This window comes from Micrasema longulum, unplaced genomic scaffold (genome assembly GCF_059751315.1).
Source record: "Micrasema longulum isolate JH-2025_06_02 unplaced genomic scaffold, ASM5975131v1 h1tg002145l, whole genome shotgun sequence".
NCBI lineage: Eukaryota > Metazoa > Arthropoda > Insecta > Trichoptera > Brachycentridae > Micrasema > Micrasema longulum.
The window spans coordinates 1-21480 of NW_028279310.1; the positions used below are offsets into that span (position 1 = coordinate 1).

General features: G+C 31.2%; 3 protein-coding genes across 5 annotated transcripts; 1 reads left to right on the plus strand and 2 right to left on the minus strand.

The window, feature by feature from the left end:
- On the minus strand, positions 1-5727 carry LOC148272929 (ribonuclease P protein subunit p40-like). 2 transcript variants are annotated; one of them, XM_088239381.1, is made up of 4 exons: positions 5291-5727; positions 5068-5212; positions 4817-4975; positions 1-2136 (listed from the first exon to the last, which is right to left on the minus strand). In XM_088239381.1, the coding sequence occupies exons 1-4, from the start codon at positions 5405-5407 to the stop codon at positions 1685-1687; spliced, it is 873 nt and encodes a 290-aa protein (XP_088095507.1). In that variant the 5' UTR covers positions 5408-5727; the 3' UTR covers positions 1-1684. The 2 variants fall into 2 exon arrangements, with proteins under 2 accessions (XP_088095507.1, XP_088095506.1); XM_088239380.1 differs by lacking the exons at positions 5068-5212; positions 5291-5727 and having other exon boundaries at positions 1704-4742; positions 4817-4954.
- Positions 5728-9305: 3578 nt separating this feature from the next.
- Positions 9306-10374, plus strand: Elp5 (Elongator complex protein 5). The gene has a single exon (XM_088239370.1). It carries the CDS (start codon positions 9510-9512, stop codon positions 10287-10289), a length of 780 nt encoding a protein of 259 aa, XP_088095496.1. The 5' UTR covers positions 9306-9509; the 3' UTR covers positions 10290-10374.
- A 3758-nt stretch (positions 10375-14132) lies between these two features.
- Positions 14133-21156, minus strand: LOC148272931 (serine/threonine-protein phosphatase 2A activator-like). 2 transcript variants are annotated; one of them, XM_088239365.1, is made up of 8 exons: positions 21004-21156; positions 20815-20879; positions 18583-18671; positions 18260-18463; positions 16548-16765; positions 15788-15912; positions 15224-15432; positions 14133-14342 (listed from the first exon to the last, which is right to left on the minus strand). In XM_088239365.1, exons 2-8 carry the CDS (start codon positions 20843-20845, stop codon positions 14262-14264), a joined length of 957 nt encoding a protein of 318 aa, XP_088095491.1. In that variant the 5' UTR covers positions 20846-20879; positions 21004-21156; the 3' UTR covers positions 14133-14261. The 2 variants fall into 2 exon arrangements, with proteins under 2 accessions (XP_088095491.1, XP_088095492.1); XM_088239366.1 differs by lacking the exon at positions 20815-20879 and having other exon boundaries at positions 21004-21153.
- Positions 21157-21480: the final 324 nt, after the last annotated feature.

The window sequence follows — 21480 nt, forward strand, 5'->3', positions numbered from 1 at the left end:
TCCTCTATAGATTGCATAACTACTGGACTGATTTACGTGTGGTTTTCAGCGAAATGTAGCTCTATGTCATTGCCATATTTATAGCTCTTAAAATCTTTAATTTATTAAATACGAAGAATGTTAGGAGCGTAAATGTTTTTTTTATCCTTCACTGGGGCTGCATTCGCCTAGAATACATTTACAAAAAAATGGAAGGATGTTATTTTTTTGTGCATAAAAAAAGTTTGTTTTTGAACGTTTACAAACTACATTAATTTTTTTATGGATCCTAATCAGATTATTTCCTTAAATTTCCTATAATATCTACCCACACAAAACGTACCTATACAAAAAATTTCATTCCGATACTGTTTTAAAAAATAACAAAATCGGTTCAGTTTTGAGGTGTGGAAACGTCGATTTTGTCTATTTTAGTTAGACATAAAAGGTCTGAAATGCAGCTGTCTTTTTCACATAGCATAGGGGAGCCATCTTCAAGACAGTGACAGGAAAACAATGTTTAAACACCTATTTATCAAAATTCCTTATCACTGCATATCCTCACACTTCATGTAGTCCAAAACACAAAAATAATGTAATGTACATATCTAATTTGAACTAAATACAATAATTCATATCAAACTTTCGATTGTGTTCATTTAATATATATATATATACACGAGTATGTACTCAAATCTAGCAATAGCAAGGCATTGCCGGGTTCAGCTTGTAAAATATAAAATAAATGGTTCAAAACAAAGTTGTTTTATTTTTATTACATTATGCTAAAATTATTAGCGAAAATGCAACATTGCCCATTATCAGCTCACAACACTAAGCATTATTAATTTGATTATTTAAAAAATGCTCTAAAGTAATATTTATTTATTGCTTATAGTGCTATTTTTACTACAGATTCATAGGTTCATATCAATGCAATACATTAAGGGCCTTACTTATAAATCGGGTATAAAGTTAAGCTTGCGAATAGTGGTAGAATAATGATGGTATAGCAAAAAGTATTACTTAAAACCTCGCATAGAGTTAAACTCAGTTTAATTCTGCGATAGCGACCATAGAAACTTATACCTGCACATTATGTGGTATAACAGGAAAAAGCACGCGATCTGTCAAAAGTCATATATTTCGGTAATCAAAATGGATAGTTTATCGGATTTTTTTTCAATTTCAAACAATTTTGAAGTCCTGCGACCTCAATGCGATTCAAGAGATTTTTAATAATAGCTGAAATGTTGTGTTTGTATGCGTTTTAATTAATTGCGATAAAAAAGAAACACAAATAAACTAAAGGACTCATTTTTACCTTCTCCTCTTCTTCCCAATTTTGATTTCTTTTTCTAACGGTTTTCTCCATATTCTCTATTACACTGACAGTAGTCTCGATTTGACTTTGACGTTTGTTTTTTGTTGTTATAAAAGTTACTGCGCACGCACACATATCAGTGTTGACTGTTTAAAAAAATTAAGCATGAAATAACCTGTGAATTTGTTATTCCAGATAATAAATATTTTTATAAGTTTTTTTTATATCGGTTATAAATAGTTAAACCAGGTATAGTTATTTCTTAATATAAATCTGGTATAAGGAAATCTAATAAGACCCTGCCTGTCATAAAAATAAACTGCAGTATTGTTGCAGCCATAAAGTTGTTATATGGGTATGTATCCTTAATCATAATAATAATTAATAATAAAATACTAACCTAATTATGTCCCGCAACTTCAACACAAACAATGGACTGAAAAATCCAGAAATATGGTAAGCTGTTATGAACCCTTCCCCACCACATGTAGCGTCACATTCATAGGAACTGAGAAAATTATTTTCTGGGCTAAAATCTCCTCCAATGGCAACCATTCCCATCCATTCTATAACTTCGGTTAAGTTTTCTTCATCAGGCTTGGGTATAAACTTCACATGTTGTCTCTTTGTAGCCAATCTCGGAGTGCAGACTTCAACTTGGAGCCCTCGATTGTCAAAATATTTTGCGATAGACGATGGGCATATTGAATCCTCATGTGGCTCCCATTTGATTATAAGGTTGAATTTTTCAAAAAAATGTAACCGATCATAAACATGCTTGTAAAATTTCTTCTGCGATTTAAAACATTCTGCATTGAGATTGATATTTATATCTGTAAATTTTCCAATTTTGTTATAGACTTTTTCAAACCCATTACAAAAAAATATTTTATAGTTACCGATTTTCTTAAACAAGTTTTTAAAAAAGCCTCAAATAGATTAATTCCTTTCATCACATCTTAATGAGGAAGTTCAGTGGTTTAAAAAAAAAAATATTTGTTAATAGACTATCAAACTAAGGCGATTTCAAAAAAATATACATTATGTATCGTATTATCAGCACTATGATTTTTATAATTTTGAAATTACTCCGCCTGTGAAATCACAAGTTCTCTTCGGTGAGTTATGCTGATTAATGGATTGGCTTCCCATAAACCGAAAATGTATCACAACACTAAATGGTTGATTAGTAGGATTAGTAGTAGTAGACAAAAATGGTCATTTTTCATACATTTTTGAGAAACTTTGCATATAATTAAATGCTCTAATTTTTACTGGACACAAGAAAACATTTTTTATATATAATTTCCTGTAGCTCTGAACTTCCTCGCTGCATTAAAACTACTACTGTAATATTTTAAAATTATTATTTTAGGCATCATGGATCTATTATCAACTAAAAAGTATAACACTGAAGGATTGAAACAAGATGCTCTATTATCCGAAAGTGTTTGCTGCATAATACAACTCAAAAGTCATTATACCTGTGTGCAACCAGTGCACTAAATTCGGTGACTGCGCATTTGCAGTCGCAGGCCCTTTGACATGTAATGCTTTCCCAGCAGAAGTGCTTAACTGTGAGAGTGAGGTGATTTTTGAAAAAATATTAAAACCCATCTATTCTCTAGATCATTTGAATAAATCCGTACCATGTGATGACAAAATAAATTGTTTTACTTCAATTTTAAGTCAAATTAAAATCAATATTCATAGAAAAAGCGCCTTTAAGGTATTATATTACAATAATGGTGATATATAAGTTATCCATATCAAATATTAAAACTAATTAAAAACTTTGACAGAGGACATAATTTAAGAAATAACTTTTTTAATGCTAATAATTGTTGTGATGTAAATAGGTTTAGGACGCATATTGGCGTAATGGACTTATATCCAAATCTAGATTATTAACTTTAATATAATTTCTTATATATTCTATATCACTATCTGTTAGTCCTTTCCAACATTCAAGCTCTGTTAAAACCCGCAACTGTCCGCAAGAATTCAGTAATCGGCTCACTGTTGTCATAGTTACATCATCGGATTGCAAAATACGTAGTTCCTCTAAAAACAAAAATGGGTTTTTCTCCAATACTTTATCGAACAGCCTATCTGAAGTTATGCACGCAGTTCCCAAATGTATGAATTTAATGTTTACACAATTGCCTAGTAAGAATTGCATCTGCTCATCAGTTCCTTCACACACAAATGTGAGTTTTTCAAGATTAAAGAATGGAGCCCAGTCAATATGACGAGTAAATAATGAAGTATGCTGAACCAAAACACAATTATACAGTGTTAAGCTTTCTAGGCAGGGACAGAACCTACTTATGTACATTAGAGCATTCAAATCTAATTGGTCCACATGTTCTAAATGCAAGCTTACTATATTGCCTCCCTTTACCTCTAAAACTTGTTTAATCTGATCGGCAAAAAAGTCGCAAGACAAAAGTTTCAATTCTCTCAATTCGGGTAAACCTATCAAAATGGTTAAATCGCTAAGTAAAGAATTATGAAAAACTGACACAGAATATAACATAGGACAGAGATTCACAAGAAGCTGCAAATGTTCAGAAGTTGCGAATCTACTGACATACTTAGTCAACGCAAAAGGACCCGCTTGAGAATTAGTTAAATCTATATATTCTAGAACACGACCCAATTCGTCACACCTTCCAAGGTCTTGCAATTTGGAACAGTTTAGAAGTAATTTTGTAAAACCCTCTATGGTAACGCCAGTTCTATAGAGCTGTACTCGACGAAGCTCTGGACATTGTATCATATAATCTACGCTTTGGTTTGAGATACTTTTGGAACTAGTTACATCCAAAGAACGCAAATTTGGGCAATTATTGCATATGGCTTCCAGAATGTTATTAGTGCAGTCATAATTAATTGTGAGATCCATTAACTTATTAAGGGCCTTTAAGCCTAAAATTATAGTAGGCTCCATATCGGCAGTCTTCCAACCCCCAGAAAGTGAACCTAAGTTAAGTACTCTTAACCCTCTTAAATTTGAAAATTTAACATAAAATATGTGACGCATCATTTTTGGAACTTCGTCCAAATTTAGCCTTGTTAAATTTTTGGTTAATAAAACCTCAGTCAAGCGTACAGCTACATTCATTTTGCTTATGAACTTTGTCATAGATCCACGAAAGCCCATAGATGCCTTGGTTTTTTCTATCAATTCAGAGATCGATCTGAAAACTTCATCCGCAAATTTATCGTACAACATCCATGGCATGTTAACATCAAGGAGTTCTTTCAAGCATAAAACACTGGATTCCAACAGCTCAGTTGCTTGTTTAGAATTTCCTTGGGAAATGTTGGTGATGGAAGGCATAAGACCTTCTCCAATTTTAGCGACCCAGTCTGCCACTCCGGAGAGTGCCAGATCTTCTAATTTTCCTGGTTGCTTGACACAAGGCATTTTTTCCTGCAATTTATATTCATATTGGAAAAGTTTAATACTTGGCTATATGTAAAACCACAATGTTTCAAATGACTTACAATATGTCCCGCTGCTGGCCTTGCCCAATGGTTTCCCCTGAATTCCTAAACTCTGGTAAGCTTGTTTATCAAGAACTAAAGTTAATCCGTCCCGTGAAGTGGCAGTTACAACATTTTCAATATTTGCATCTGTTCCGATACTCAAACATGAAAATACACCTAGAATTGAAGTTATTAACTTTTAATAAGAACAAATATTACCACTTTAAAGCAGAAAAAAATATATTTACTGTATTAGATAATTGCATTACCTTTTTGTACATAACCTTCAACAAATTCAATTGTCAGTATTTCGCTCAAATTGCAATCGGTTATTTTATAATAAGTTGAATCATCAAAGTGCTCCTTTAATTGTGGAGGTATATCTTGTTTCGTATCAGCGCATAATACAAATATCTGTAAAAATAGTTTAGTTTGAAAATGATTCAAAACTAATTTTATTTACGATTATTCTGTGAAGTATTGAAAACTAACGTCGTGAAAGAAATTCTGGTCGTGAATTTCCCTGTAGAAATTCGCTTCTAAAACGTTATTCCGAATACTTATTCCCGACTTCGGTGGTGGGAAGTGCCATACTTCAGGACTGAGCATTTTTTTATTGCGCAACAGGAATAAATGTAAACTCTTTCTATAAATAATTATACTAAACAGTAAACAGAATTTAGGCGGCCGGTATCAAAATAAGGCTATAAATATGACGATGACACGATGTTCATGTTTACAACACTGATTCAATAGTATAAAAATTGCGCGTGGATTATATTCTTAGTGGTAAAATATCTTTCGAAATAAAACTCTGACAAAGACATCATTAAATATTATAAAGAAAATATCTTATTGATTATTCCACTACACATGTCAGTTTATATTAGGTTAAGTTAGTTCACGCAGAGATTATCGTTCATGAATTGACAGATAACTAGTGTCAATATATCTTTAGTCTGTGACTAGTGTTTCCGACAACCCAGAAAAACTCATTGTGCATCTGAACATTCTGAACGTGATACAAGCTACTACTTGTATACATACCTGCATAAAATATTAATGCATTATAACCTTTTTTCCCTGTAAAATAAGCAGATATTTTCATTTATTATTGTTATCAAAAACATTTTTCACTTTGTGGTATGACATTTTACATTTATTTGTTTATAAATTTGTATAAACCACTTAATTTTTTTTTAAATTACACTTCGACCGGTTTCGAGGTTACTACCTCATCGTCAGGAATTTAACTAACTTATATCTAATATCTAATGGCTTGCGGAGTACCGGGTCTAATTAGACCCCCTGCTCCTTCATATGACTGAGTTTACTTGGGTTGAAGTTGGGTGAACTAACTTATAATTACACGCGTTGCTATTTATATAATAAAATATTGTATGAAAGAGACAGAAAATTGAAAGAAAGAGAGAGAAAGAAGATAAAATAAATCATAACGGGAATAGTTTTAAAAGAGGACTCGAAGTTAAATTTAATTGATTATTTATTATTTGAAGTTTTTGATTAATGGCTTTACTAATTTCTAATCGTTCTAAATTATCTAAACGTAAACCATTTTTATTGACATGCAAAATTTCAACACACGTTTTATGATTAAATTCATGGTTTTCGAATATAAGATGATTTGCGAATTCTGAAAAATTATTATTACTCAGACATCTTATATGTTCTTTGATTCTAACTTTAAATTTACGTGAAGTTTTTCCAATATAGAAATTTGGGCAATTTAAACAATTTAATTTATAAATTCCCGAATGATTTAATTTATCATCCTTATCTTTACAATTTGTTAATATTTTACCTATGTTATTATTAGTATAAAAAGCTGGCCTAATATTGTTAGGTAAAATTTGTGCTATATTATTAGAAAATGAATTAATGTACAAAATTCTACGCCAGTTCTCATTTTTATTGGAAATATTTTGGGAACTGTATAAGTATTTTTTCCTATAGTTTAATTTAAGTTTTTTATTCAAAATATTGTCAATTAAATTTAGTTCATACCCATTATTGAAAGCAATACTCTTTATAGTATTTAATTCTAAGTCAAAATTATTTTTATTTAGTGGTATTGAAGTAAGGCGATGTATCATAGAATGGAAAGCGGAGTGTTTATGTGATAAAGGATGATTAGAAGATTTATGGATGACCGCATCTGTATATGTCGGTTTTCTAAATATTTTAAATTCAATTTTATTTTTTGTATTAATTAAAGTTAAATCTAAAAAATTAAGTTGTGAATTTGATTCAATTTCTAAAGTAAATTGTATTTTCTGATGGAAGGAATTTAATAAATTTAAAAATGAGTCTAATTGACGATCTGATCCAATCCATATACAGATGACGTCATCAACATATCTTCTCCACAATAAAACATTATTTAATAAAGGAGATTTACAATCAAAAATTAAATTTTCTAAATAATTAACAAAAATATCAGCAATTAATGGTATTAGCAATTAATGGTAAATTAATGATATTTTCATTATTCACAATTGAATCAACCTTTGTTTGTATTTGGAAAAAACGCGGTGATATTTTAAAATATTTCAATACGAATTAATAAATTACCTTATAGTACATTCTTTTGTTTTCTATTCTAGGACAACTTTCTTACGCTTCAAGTTTCGGTCCAGGAACCATAAAACATAACAGCGTAGAATCTAGTTTAAAATCAATATTTTACATTCACCTTGCCAGGAATCGAACCTAGGACCCCGGTAGGCGAACGCGCCAACTTTTACTTTTATACTTGCTGTATTTGGGAACACGGCGCACGGTATATAAATATAACTATTTTTGAAAAATGCAAAACATACCGATACCGAAAATTTTATTCTGATACTCTGTCTAAAAAATAACAAAATCTGTTCAGTTTTGAGGTGTGGAAAACGGTACAACAAAACATCGATTTTGCTTATTTTAACAAAAGGTCTGACACGCAGTTGTCTATTTCGCACAGTATCGGGAGACAACTTCAAGACAGTGACAGGAAAACAATGTTCGAACACCTATTTATCGAAATTCTCTGTCTTCATAATTTATCTAAACCGAAAGACAAATATAATAATCTATCCGTACATATCTAATTTGGACTAAATACAATAATTGTTTTCAGACTTTCGATTGTGTTCATTTAATCTATTTAGCAAGAACTCAAATCTAGCAATAGCAAAGCATTGCCGGGTTCAGCTCGTAGATAATAATATGCAAAACATCATAACTTTAGATTATAATATTACGAAGTAGTCATAAGTTAGTCTTGGAAATAGACAGCTGATAAAAGTTATAAGTGAGAGGGAGAAGGAACAAAGACCTGCTCGGGTGTTCTATAAAACTACCCCAGCCCCTGGAAACAAGACAGTCGGAAAAGAGTTGGGAAGGACAGTCGGGAAAGTGAGTCGGGTCTACGCGATCGTACCCTCGGTCGCGGAGACGATGTAGCGTGGGAGTCGAAGTGAAGTTAGTGTACAGGGTAGCCAGCGCTACGCAACAACCCTCGTGGAATCCGACTGCTTCACGAGGGTCATTGGAAGCCGCCCTCTAGCCACGAAGGTCCCTCTACATTCAGGACATCCATCGTCCTCCAAAACAACGCCAGTTTCCTGCACCGCCAGCGCATGTGCCCAAACCACGGCCGGCCAGTCTTCCAGCTGGCTGTCGTCATCACCAACGCAACGGGACTGAATCCCACCCAAGTCTCTATCCATGGCAGATTTCCGCCCAGGACATCGCCAAGCATGTGTTTGTCCAAACACAGCATCCGGATCACCACCCGTCATCTCTCCACATAAGTGAAACCATCGGTAACATTGTGTTAGAATTAAGATATAAGTGAAGAATGACAATTACGAACTGCATTAGTTAAGGACCTAGATCTGTTGGTATTTTTTTTCCTCTCATGTTTGTAACTAGCTCTAAGATTACTCCTATATTCTAGTTTAATAAACATAGGTACATACAACATTTAAGCATTTTCAATTATCTTCCAATTTACACGTTTTTAGAATAGATTTAAGTTTTCTTTATTTTATTTTGGGCTTTAAATTCATTTAGTTATAATCTTAATTGCATTATTATATCAGGGAATACAAATAGAGATCAAATGGCGAAGTAACTTTCCATTTCCGTTAAATCTTAAGTTTCCATTCGACGGATGTTCTCGCTTCCTCGTTAGCGGAAAGATGGACAGATTCCGTCTATTCATATGCGCGAACGCGGAACTTGATTTTTGTAGCCTCCGAGATAATCTTCTTCTTCGTTTTTCATGGCCTTTTCACATCTCAATTCGGATGTTCTGGCCACTCCAAAATAATCAGATCCCATCCTCTCAACCTCACCACTATCTCAAATAACCACAAACTACCTTATTAAACTAAACATTCTTTTTTCATATTCATTTTTCCCCCGTGATAAACGGCCATTAAAATCTAGGAAATTTATGGTGTTTGTTAGTTTTTGAACGCACTACCAAAGATTATCGCACTACTGTCATCCATATAACTGTCAACTGTCATTGTCAAAAGTCAAAATTCGTAATTTACGCCATGCCTCTTAGCGTCTTGACGTTCTTGACCATGGCACTTTTTTAAAACCGATAATAAACAAGGATTGATTTATAATTTAAACAAACTAAAAACTGATAATTAATAAAAGGTGTGCGCATTAGCTTTGCTAGTATTTTTTAAGTATGTCAGAGTATTTTTCCGGAATTATAACAATCGAAGATTGTATAAAAGTCAATGTAAGCAGCATAATTAAATATGTATTCACCAAATTGAATAGCAGTACATGCAATATTTTGTGCACCGAAAAAACGCCCGAGAAATGGAAAAATCTACTTCCGTTAAATGAATACCGACAATGTATTTACCATAAAAATTCAAAAGATTGGTTTGAATTTTCATCAAAAAGTCTTCTAAACTGTAAAGAAAACAGCACCATCGTGATAGATTCCGTTAATCAATTATCAGCAATAATTGGGTGGAATGCATTTTTAAGAATAGTTCAAGATTTAAATAAAAACAAATTGATCAAGAACATAGTTCTGGTGATGCACAATGATTGTTTATTATACAGCAACAAAATGATAAGTCATTTGAGACATATTTCACAGACATACATAGCGGTTAGTCTCTCGCCATCTATGAAACACTATTTGGATATAAAAACCAAGTTACATGGTGGAAAGGTGAAACAATACGTCGAAGAAATATATTTTGATAATTCTGAAGGTAAATGGATGAGTAGTAAAGTAAATAAAGACAAATTAGAAATCGTGAGAAACAAGACATGTCTTCCAGAAGATGTTGCTTCGTTCAAGATATCAATAGAAGGCTCCGCTAAGGCAGTGAAGGATGGAATGGTTCTTCCGTACACGGAACTTAAGAGAGAAGGTAAAGTGATCTACCAGCACGATGCAGCTGATGATTGGGATGAAGAAGATCCTGATGATGACTTGGATATTTAATATTTTCTGCTATTTACTCATTTCGTTTCAAATTATGCAATACTTTTATTTTCTAAATATTAAAAATAATACAACAACAATAAAATGTGCCTCATTTTTACTAATATTGTTTTCCTTTTTACTATCACAGAAAATTAACTGACAATAATAAAAATACTACAAGCTTTGAAGAACATTTTGAATTTATTTATTTATTATTACAACTAACGGTCGTAGCCAATTTGTACAAAATTAAAGTTATATAATATAAAGAAAACATGGTTAATTTTTATAGTTAAACTTAGTAAAAGTAATGTATAGTAAAAAAAAAAGAATAAAAGATTTACAGTAAAAGAGTGAAGTATAGAAGAAAAGTAGTAAAAAAGAGATGCATTTTAGGTTTGTAAATCTTACATAGGCACACAAATTCTGCAAAAATAAAAATACATTTATATGAGTATATTCTACAAACAGACTAAATATCCGATTCATCAGTTATTTTTGCAAAGTCAGTAGTACGCACTTCCTATGTACAACCGAATGAGCATGAACCCATCTAGGTAGCGAGTATGACTGCTTGTATATATAATGTTTCAGGGGTCTCAAACTAATTATTTTATTTATTCTATATTAAAATTAAAGAAAATACATATTGAAAATCAAATAAAAATGTTGCATATAAAAACAAATAGAAACATTATACATATACATGCACACATACACACACACACACATATACATACATACACACATACATATATACATACATACATATATACATACATATATACATATATACATACATATATACATACATACATATATACATACATATATATACATACATACATATATACATACATACATACATATATACATACATACATACATATATACATACATACATACACTGTTTTACTATATTAAGAACAGGCACAGTTGGTTAGATGCCCAACTGTGAAATTGGGTTCACGGGTCGATTCATGCCAGTTACAAGAGAAAAATCAAAAAATTTTTTTTTCTTAATTGATCTGGGTATTTTCCGTAATTCACTTTCATATTTCTTTCCTACCTGCTGACTAACCTCTACAATAGAGGCTTTTGAAAAATCTAATGTCCACCTGTAGCTAACGCGCTACCGGCGTCTTGTTGTGGTTCCGCTGTAGTCACTAGAGTGCACAGCCCCGTCCACTGGTTATAAGGCAGTAGAGGCTAGGCGACCCAGTTGCATCTCGTCAAGGCCGGCAATTTCTTTTTTTTTTTTTAAATGTACATGTTGATTACCGAAACTAACGCGTATTTTGAGAGGTTCCCGAAATCGTATTATTCAGATGGTATAAAAAAGTTGGAATATCATCTTGCTAAGTGTGTCGTCTACATTTATTACTTTGTTTTTGCTTCGTTTTTTTTGCTACATTTTTACTATGTTCTTACCACATTTTTACTATGTTTTTACTAAATTTTTACTACATTTTTTACCATGTTTTAACTGTATTTTTTACTTTGTTTTAACTTTTTCCTCTATCTTTATAACTGTTTCTATAAATTGATTACTGTTTTTCATATTTTTTTAACTGTCTTAGAACGGGGTAAATAACCCTAGTTATGCAGTCAAAGCAACTTTGTATAAAGTATAATTTTGTGTATGTAATATAATGTCAATAAATAAATAAATAAAAGGAGACTATGTTGAGAAATAAATATTTATGAAAAAAAAAATTTTTTCCTACTTAGGTTGCTTCATTTTCAATCCGCCCTCATAGCAGTGCAAGCAATGAGTTTTTAAATTGGTAAGCTACGAAAATTCTGATAAAATGTCCATAGCGGTAGGTATGGCATATAAAAAACGAGTCTATTTTATATTTGATAAATAATCCATATTAAATGGCTGGTTTCAGTAAAAATATTTTCTAATGTAGCACAAACATTTGATTTAAAAAATACAATTTAAAAAAACATGATTGCAAAAAAAAAATTGGAACTCCCTAGGACTCGAACCGCCGCCTTCGTCATTAGAAAGCAACGACCCATCCGCGCAGCTATTTCGTGTTTTGGACCAAGCAAGAAAAAGTAATTAATAAAACTGGATAATTCATTAGCGTACAGGTGCATCTTTGTTTAAGTCTGACTATTATAACTTGTCTTGAAATAAAACACTATTTTTTAATAAATGAGATAAAAACTAAATAATTTAAAAGTATTCCTTACCGAGTACGATAGTTCACCAAACAAAACATAAATTACATATTAAGAATCATTGTTTCATCGACTTTTATAGCACATTATTATTCACAAAACGACATAAGTTATACATTTTATAATTCTTCACATATATTTATTCTTAACACTATACACTAGTAACGATTTTATCATAACTCTAACTTAATTTTTAAACTTTAAATGGATACTTGAAGAATAACCTACAATATTCAACTGTCATCGTATGCACAAAAACGAATTACAATTAAAAAACAATTAGCGAATCTTTGTTTTTTAAAACCCACTAAAGGATTTATACTCTATTATGGATTAAAATATCAATTCGTTTCGATTAAAATATCAAAATATTAATTTATTTTAAAGCAAATTTACTTTCAAACCACCGAAACATAAGTATCCTCAATTACTTATTATTGTAACTTCCGTGTTAAGACATACAAAATATATTCGTTATCTCTTTCTCACACATGAGTGCGTATATTATCACCTCCATTAGACTGAGACGTAAGTCAAATTGATATATTTTAAAGAATACTAGCCCTTATGAAGAAGTATTGAAAGACTAAATTGCATTAATGAAAGCTGCAAGATTTTACTGTAATCGCAAGTGTAATTTTTCGAACAAGATTCTAAAATTTTAAGGTTTAAAGACATATTTGAATTAGTGTTTTTAAGTCAGCCGAGTAATCTCGTGTAATCCAGTAGTAATAATTTTGGCCAATAGAGGCGCAACTGGTAGCTGTATGGAATAAAGAAATATGATATAAATTTACTTACCCAAGAAAAGTAATATATTTTTTTGGTGATGTGTTGTTTCCTAATAATACAGTAACATAAAACATTACTTTCAATGTCAAAAAAATATGGTAAGCTGCAAGTAATCGATTATAAGGAGCATTTGCCTCTGCCTCATAGTAGGTACCTAATAGTTCTAGATAACAATTTATTTATTTTTACCATTTAGCATTGTTCAAAATTGTTTAAAGTTCTTTGTTGGTGTTTTTTTTATTTTTTCGTTTCGTTTCTTTTCTTGATTTTATTTATAAGTACAAAATCTTTCTTTTTATTGTTTTTGTTTATATCATTGTATATTCTTATATATAGATATATACTATTTACATAAGTATTAGTTTTAAATAATAATACATATAATATATTTTTTTTATCATTTAGTGTTATTCAAAATTGTTTTCTTGGTTTTTTTTCCTGGTTCAAAATATTTCTATTACCAAATTATTATTTTTTATCAATAATTTTATAACTGGTAATATTTTTTTTATATTGTTTACCCTTTTTAGACTTTCTTAATTTGTAAATCAATAATTTTGTTTTAAATGCTTTATATTACTTATAATTATACTTACATATATGTATATTTAACTGTATTTGTAACTAATATGTAAAAGGCACTAAGTGCTGTTTATTTTAATAAAATAAAATACAATTTGTACATAAATTTAAAACATATATTTACATTAACGTTTTCCACTATGTAAAAGATAAAATAGTTCTTGTGTACATAATAGGGAGTGACGTAAAGTAGTAATCCCGGCAAATATATTTATTTTACTATGACACATCTCTAATGGTAATGTTTTATGAAGGTTATTTTTATGCCGTGTTATAAATAAAATCAAGCAACAATCAATTTGAAATATATAATAATTTTAAGTTATCATCACACATCAGGTAAGACAAATGAATCACAAAAACATTGAATATTTGAGTAATAATAATACTTAATTAGTGTGTCTGAGACATCTAATTTTTTGATCAGAAATTTTTTGTCATCGGTCGAATGGGAAGAAGAGATCCGAAAAGCATGTGTTGTGCAACAGGAAACTTTCCTATAACCTGAAAACAAAATACCCCTTACTTTTACAATATACATTCAAATAAGTCATAGTTTTAAAAATTGACATAGCAATATTATTTATAAAGCTTTTTTTTACATTTTATCCAGAATATTTTTTTAAATTCACAATACATATTTAATTATTTAGCTGCCACATTACTGATTCTTTATTTATAATATATTGTCTATATATATAATAATATATCATATTTTATTAATCATGTGACCATTCATTTGATAATAAAGGTGTTTGTCTATTAATTTTAATCTGAATGCATTTTTATGTTTCTGTGGTGTATGTCTATTTAACATTATATTATTATACATGGTGGTTTGAATAAGATAATTAATTTGAATGTCATGAAGATACACATATCAATGAATTTATGAAAAAACAGATGTTAAATAGAACCTTGACTTAAAAATGGTATGGTATTTGTACAGTATACCTGCATATGTATTACATACTTATATGCGCTATTAAAAACATTGGGAAAAAATATTATTTTTTATTTTAAATAGAAAAAGAAATATTTGCATTCTTATGATTATAAAAATAACTTAATTTTGGGGCTATTTTCAACGAGTTGTAAAAAACTCACTATTAGAAAATAGTAGTCATTTAAGGAAGAGTGGGGTTCAAACCTCGGACCTCTGATCCATAAGTCCACAACACTAGCCAAGGGACCACAACCTGATTCTTATTACAGTCGAAATCATTATTACATAAATTTATACGCATTTTAAAAATTTATAATATTATATTTGAGTAACAATATTGCATTGCGGAATAAGATTTTTTTAAAATTCATTTTTCCACCATTTTTTTTTGGATTTACAGATATCTCCCGGGAGTAAAAACAAATTAATGCTAACTTACTTCTTTTTTGTACATTTTTATCAATCCTTGGTTAATTTTAATCCAACTGGGCACTGCGCTTATTCCCCACAGTTGATTTGAGTGTTCCGCAAATGGACCCGTTTTGACTTGGTTTATGTACTCTATGCAAGATAAGAACATGAAATCCTTTCCAAATTTATCAAGAACTCCTTCGTCAAGAAATTTATGTGGTTGAATTATAGGATGTCCTAAAAAGTAAATTCAATAAAACAATACTGTTTTTCAAATTAATGACTACACAAACTAAAAAAATGTCACTTATATGCTTATAAATTTGTATAAACCACATTAATTTTGAGTTACACTTCGACCGGTTTCGAGGTGTAACTCAAAATTAAAGTGGTTTATACAAATTTATAAACATATAAGTGTAAAATGTTATACCGCAAAGTGAAACATGTTTTTGATAACAATAACAAAAAAATTGACAATCATAACATATTTAGATTATTTTTTAAACCAGCTAAAAGTAGTAAATTATTCCTATAAGTATATATCTAACAAAAATCTGGAATAAAAAAGGTATGTACATATTATAATTACCTATTAGTTGAGAACTTCCCCAAATGAATGGCATAAATTGGTAATCATCCAAACTCCAGACACCGTGACTTCCGGCTGGCTCCATTCGGTATGTTATTTGCAAATTTCGAGCTAACTCGAGATACCTAACAAAATAAAACAATTATTAGAAAATATTTACTTTAATTACAAGAAGGTTGAGACATGATGTTTTTTTTTTAGATTTTCATAGTCGTTTAGATGCACAATGAGTTTTTCTGAGTTGTTATGTCGTGTGACATTCGTACTCTTTACCCACGTTTCAGATCGCATTACAACTTATAAAACATGTCTCAAACCCGTATACGTTTCGAATAGCATTACAGCATCCATCATCAGGGTTGACGCATCAACATCAACCCTGATGATGGACGCTGTAATGCAATTCGAAACGTATATGGGTTGAGACATGTTTTATAAGTGTAAATAAATATATTACAAATGGTACACATAAAAATTATTTTTCTTACAAAACTATACTAAAATACATATATATATATCGTTAGCCTAATTTTTAACCATTTGTGAGTTTTACCAGTTAGAGTGATGGTATAAACTATTTAGGGCCAATTGCATAAAAAAAAGTTAATTCAAATAAAGTTTAAAGTTAAATAATGGTTGCGTTTTTGTGAAAATTTGTGGTTTTATTTAACTTTTTTGTACAAGCTCTTTTGTTCATCAAATAAATGGAAAAAAAAATAATCATCATACAAATTATTATGAAAATGGGAAAACACATTACCGGTTGAAAATCTTGCAAACAGTGGCTACTTTATCATCGAGCTTCAGCGCTCCGATTTTGTAAAGACAGCATAAAAACATAACAAAACATGTTTCATGACCTGTTCCATAATCTATTCTTGTTGAATTCCCAAAGCTTTCTTCCAGATATATTTTTAATTCAATTATCGCATTGTGATATTCTATTGGAAGTGCTTCTTGCAATAGGTCCAACGATCTCTAAAATACAATAAAGACATCAAATCAGACAGATATCAGAGATGGAGAATATTTTTGATAAGAAAGCATGTATGTGTAAACATTTAAATAGCTTCTGAAATTCACCATTCAGCACAATTAAAATCATAACATAATGGCAGAACACTTTTTAGGTTTCCCTGTGGAAAAATTCAATTGATAGTTATGCAGTATTGCAGTATCACCGACGATATATTAGGAGTACAACTTTGCTTCAGTTTTTTTTTTCCGAAATTTGAGGCCTTATTGTAAAAAACTGGTTATACATATATGATTCAAAGTATTGTCCATCGCTAGCCTTTCTCCCACCTTTCGGGTAGAGTACGAATCTCGCGTTGAAAAAACTGGCTATCTTTTGAAGCAATCCACGAATCGATCCAATTTTTTACTTCTTCATTAGACCGCAAGTGCTGGTCAGCCAGGCTGTGTGCCATTGATCAAAACAAGTGATAGTCAGGGGAAGTAACGTCTGGAGAATACAGAGGGTGTGGTAGGACTTCCCATTTAAACATTTCCAAGTATGTCTTGACCACATTCCCAACGTGGGGTCGAGCATTATCATGCTGAAAAATTACATTAGTTTGTCTTTCAATGGACGGCTAAAATGCATTAATTGCGTTAGATAATGATTACCTATGATTGTTTTTTTCGGTTTTAACAGCTCATATACACTACACCGAGCTGGTCCCGCCAAATGCAGAGCATGATCTTAGAGCTGCGAACATTCGGTTTGGCCGTCAACGTCGAAGCATGGCTGGGAAATTCCCATGATTTTCTGCGCTTGGGGTTATCGTAATGGATCCACTTTTCGACCCCAGTAACAATGCGATGCAAAAATCCCTTCTATCGCCTTTCAAGCAAACAAACACAGTTCAACATCTCTCGGCTTTACGGTCGCATATGGCATCCAATTTTCTTGCTTCAGAATTATTTGCATGGTTTTGAAATTGCTTTTTGAGTCACTCCCAATGATTGTGCCAATTCATCTTGACTTTGACACGAGTCTTCAACAAGTAATGCCTCCAATTCTGCATCTTTGAAAATCTTCTATCTTCCTCCGCTATGGCTGTGATAGGTGTGAAAATCATAATTCTTGAAGCGTTGAAACCACTCACGACATGTTATTTCACTGATAGCATCCTCAAAATAAGCATTTGAGAGCATTCGATGAGCCGCAAATTTCTTCACATTTAAACAGAAAATTAAAACCTCCCGCAAATTATGAGAATTTGGCTGGTAAATTGTCATTTTCAATTGAGAATAACTTTATGATGCAGACACAAATCGACTAATATTTCTATGAGGTTATGTTGACAGATGTCCAAGTTTATTGCATGACATGTATGATCTATTTATTTCAACCACTACGTACCACTAAAACCATCTGCAGAAAAACAGAGGAAGCAAAGTTGTACACAAAACTAAAAGTTAATCAAAGGAAAATAGGAAAATTAATAAAATCAAAATATTTCTTACTTCCTTGATAAGATTAAACCACGTTCTAAATGCTGTATTACCAAATCGTTGTGGTTGCTCAACTGGAGGACATTGTTTTATAAACTCGTCCAGGCTATTAAGCAAGCCTACTATGCCATTAGCCACATCTGAAATATGACATGTCGATGATAGATTTTTCCCTTTGACGGCTTCATTCATAGACTGTATGAAACCGGTCAATTCCTGAAATTATTAGACATTAAAAGGATGAGAATATTAGTTACGCAACAGTACTTATGACACATAAAATACACTGCACCAAATTTATTGATATGTACATGCAAAAATATAATTCTGATTACCGAATATGCTTCAGACTTTTCCCATTTTGCCATGTCAGTAATAATTCTAATAGCTCTCTCTGGTTTAGTATACACATGGTCAGAAGGAACTGTAAAATAAAAATTTTGAAATTTAACAAGTAATAAAACAATATATAATTGTATACATAAAAATATGGCAGCCTCCGTGGTGTAATGTCTAAGACACTTTACTCACGCACAAGAGGTTCCAGGTTCGATTCCCGGTGAGAACACAAAAATGTAATGTGATTTTCTCAAGCCTGGATGTTCTATGCTGTAATTCACCACTATAATTAGGCCTGCTGGCCTATTATGGTGCAAAAAAAAACATTTTATTTTTAATATTATGGATAACAAATATTACATAGATTATAATATTTACTTTTTGCTGACGACCTCAAACTTTATAGAGATGTAAATAATACTGATGATTGCAATACCCTGAAGATGAATCTCAACAGAATTCACATGTGGTGCAATAAAAATAATATTTTTCTCAATCTAGATAAATGGCACGTTATTTCCTTTTCTAAAAGTAAGACACCTTTAATTATTGACTATTTGTTGAACCACGCAACAATTGAAAGAATTGATTTCATTGGGGATCTTGGCGTAATTTTTGATGATAAACTTACATTTATCAAACATATTGACAAGATTCCAAATGAGGAGCTAAGTATGTTGGGATTTATTTGTAGGGTTACTGACAAATTAAAAAATATCACACCAATCAAGTCACTTTATTGCTCCCTGGTTAGAAGTCTGGTCACCCCGTTATAGTGTACATTCTGATTCACTCGAGCGCGTTCAGAAGAAATTTCTAAAATATATTAATTTTAAACTACATGTTCCAGCTGCTTTATTTAATTATAATCAATTGTTATCTTCAGCAAATCTTTTAAGACTTTCTGATAAAAGAATCCTAACTGACCTAATATTACTTTGTAAAGTGATCAATTCATTAATTGACTGTCCAGATTTGCTGGAGTTGGTGTGTTTCCGTGTACCTGGTCGACATACCCGCCACAGATCTCCCTTTTGTTCTGCAAGTTCTAGGACCAACTATCACATGCACTCGCCTATCCCTAGGCTCCACAGATATGGCAATCAGTATGAGGACAAGGCTGATATATTTGGTTCTGGACTTGATAGTTATAAATCGAGTCTGATGTCTTTTTTTCTCTCACAATATTATTCTTAAACTTTTCTTTACATTTAAAAATGTTTTCCTTTTTTGTTTTTTCATATTTATGTATTTATTTCGTTAATATTTTTGGCTGCTTATGTGTATTAACCTACTTATTACTATTGTTATGGTTATGCAATTTTATAATTTTTTGTTATGTATGTATTTTTTTTCATATTTATGTTCAATATATGTTAAAGGCAATTTATGCCGTTAATGTAAAAAACAATTTTTTAAGCGCCATTTTCATAATATAATACCTCAGGGGCGCATTACAAAGACATTCTATTCATGTTGATTTAAACTTGACTTAAAGTTTAAGTAAAACAATTTAATTTGTCATCACATGGTACGGATTTATAACAATGATTTAGACAACATGTGGGTTTTAAGTTTTTTCCAAAACATCATTTTATTCTCACAGTTTTGCATTTCTGCTGGGGGAGCGTTCCATGCCATAGAGCCTGCGACCGCAAATGCGTGTTCATTTTTGTTATACAAAGATAAATTTCTCCCACAATACGATTCACAAATTCTTTAAAAAAAGTCACCAAAACACACAATATTCTGTCAGTTTTGTTAAAGTTTTGATTAAATAAATAAATTGCACAATTTTTATACAATTATCTAATTGTAGCTATATTTAAAAAAAATCAAGTCTAAGTAGCAGAAGGGAACTGTGTGAATCTGAGAACTGAAAATCAATACATGATATTATGTGTGGTGTAAGCCATGACGAAGTGTTAATGAGAGAAGTATAGTTAAATGAATTATGCCTACGTAGTAGGGTATTTTATATGATTTTGCTGGTTTTTTTAGAGTAATTCAACAAACACTTTTGGCCAAAGCTCTATAAAGTCAATTTTATTGTTTTAAAAAAATAAAAGTGATTATTTTACAAAATTCAATGGTACCTCGTTGCCATATATACCATGTTAAGTTTAAATAAAACTGATTTTGATTTTTTTTGTTTGTAAGGTGTATGCCTTTCTACGTGGGCACATTTCAATTTATTGTTGATCCAAAATTCTAGAGCAAAAACTCACTTGAAAAATCCGGTGGTTTCATATCTCCCATTTTATTAGGTTCAGCCAATGACTTTAATTGAAATCTGTGGGTTCAGCAAGAAAAAAATTGTAAAAGCTGTTTAAAAAAATAAAACAGTTCTGATGAACGTAAAATAAAAAAATGGCAAAACAAAGATGTTTATGTAGAAAAGGAAAAGTATTTTGTACCGAAAATAAAACTTATGGAAAACTTCAATTATACTTTAAAATGTCACAATTCCACTAAAAATAATCAGGTTTTTGTATTTTTGATCGTTCTTAGCTTCTGACATTGACTAGCAAAATATAAAACAAGAAACAACAAACGAACCATAGACTAAGGATTTGTCTACTTGACCAGAGAGTGAACGTGCACATGCCATAGACTGTGGAATGGTAAAAGCAATCGATGACATAGACGAAAATCGATGAGACGAAGAACTGAAGGTAGGTACTCCAAAGTGATTCTGAACAAGTTTGAGACATCCTCCATATGCAGAATGCGCATTGGGCACTACTGCAATGGTTCTCACCTGTTCAGAATCCATGTCCGGGACTCTGCCATTTGCGAATGTCAGCTAGATGAGGAAGATTTAAACCATATTATTTTTGGATGCCCCATAAATGATTGTTATCCTGATTTCCTATCCAACCTCTCTGATATTA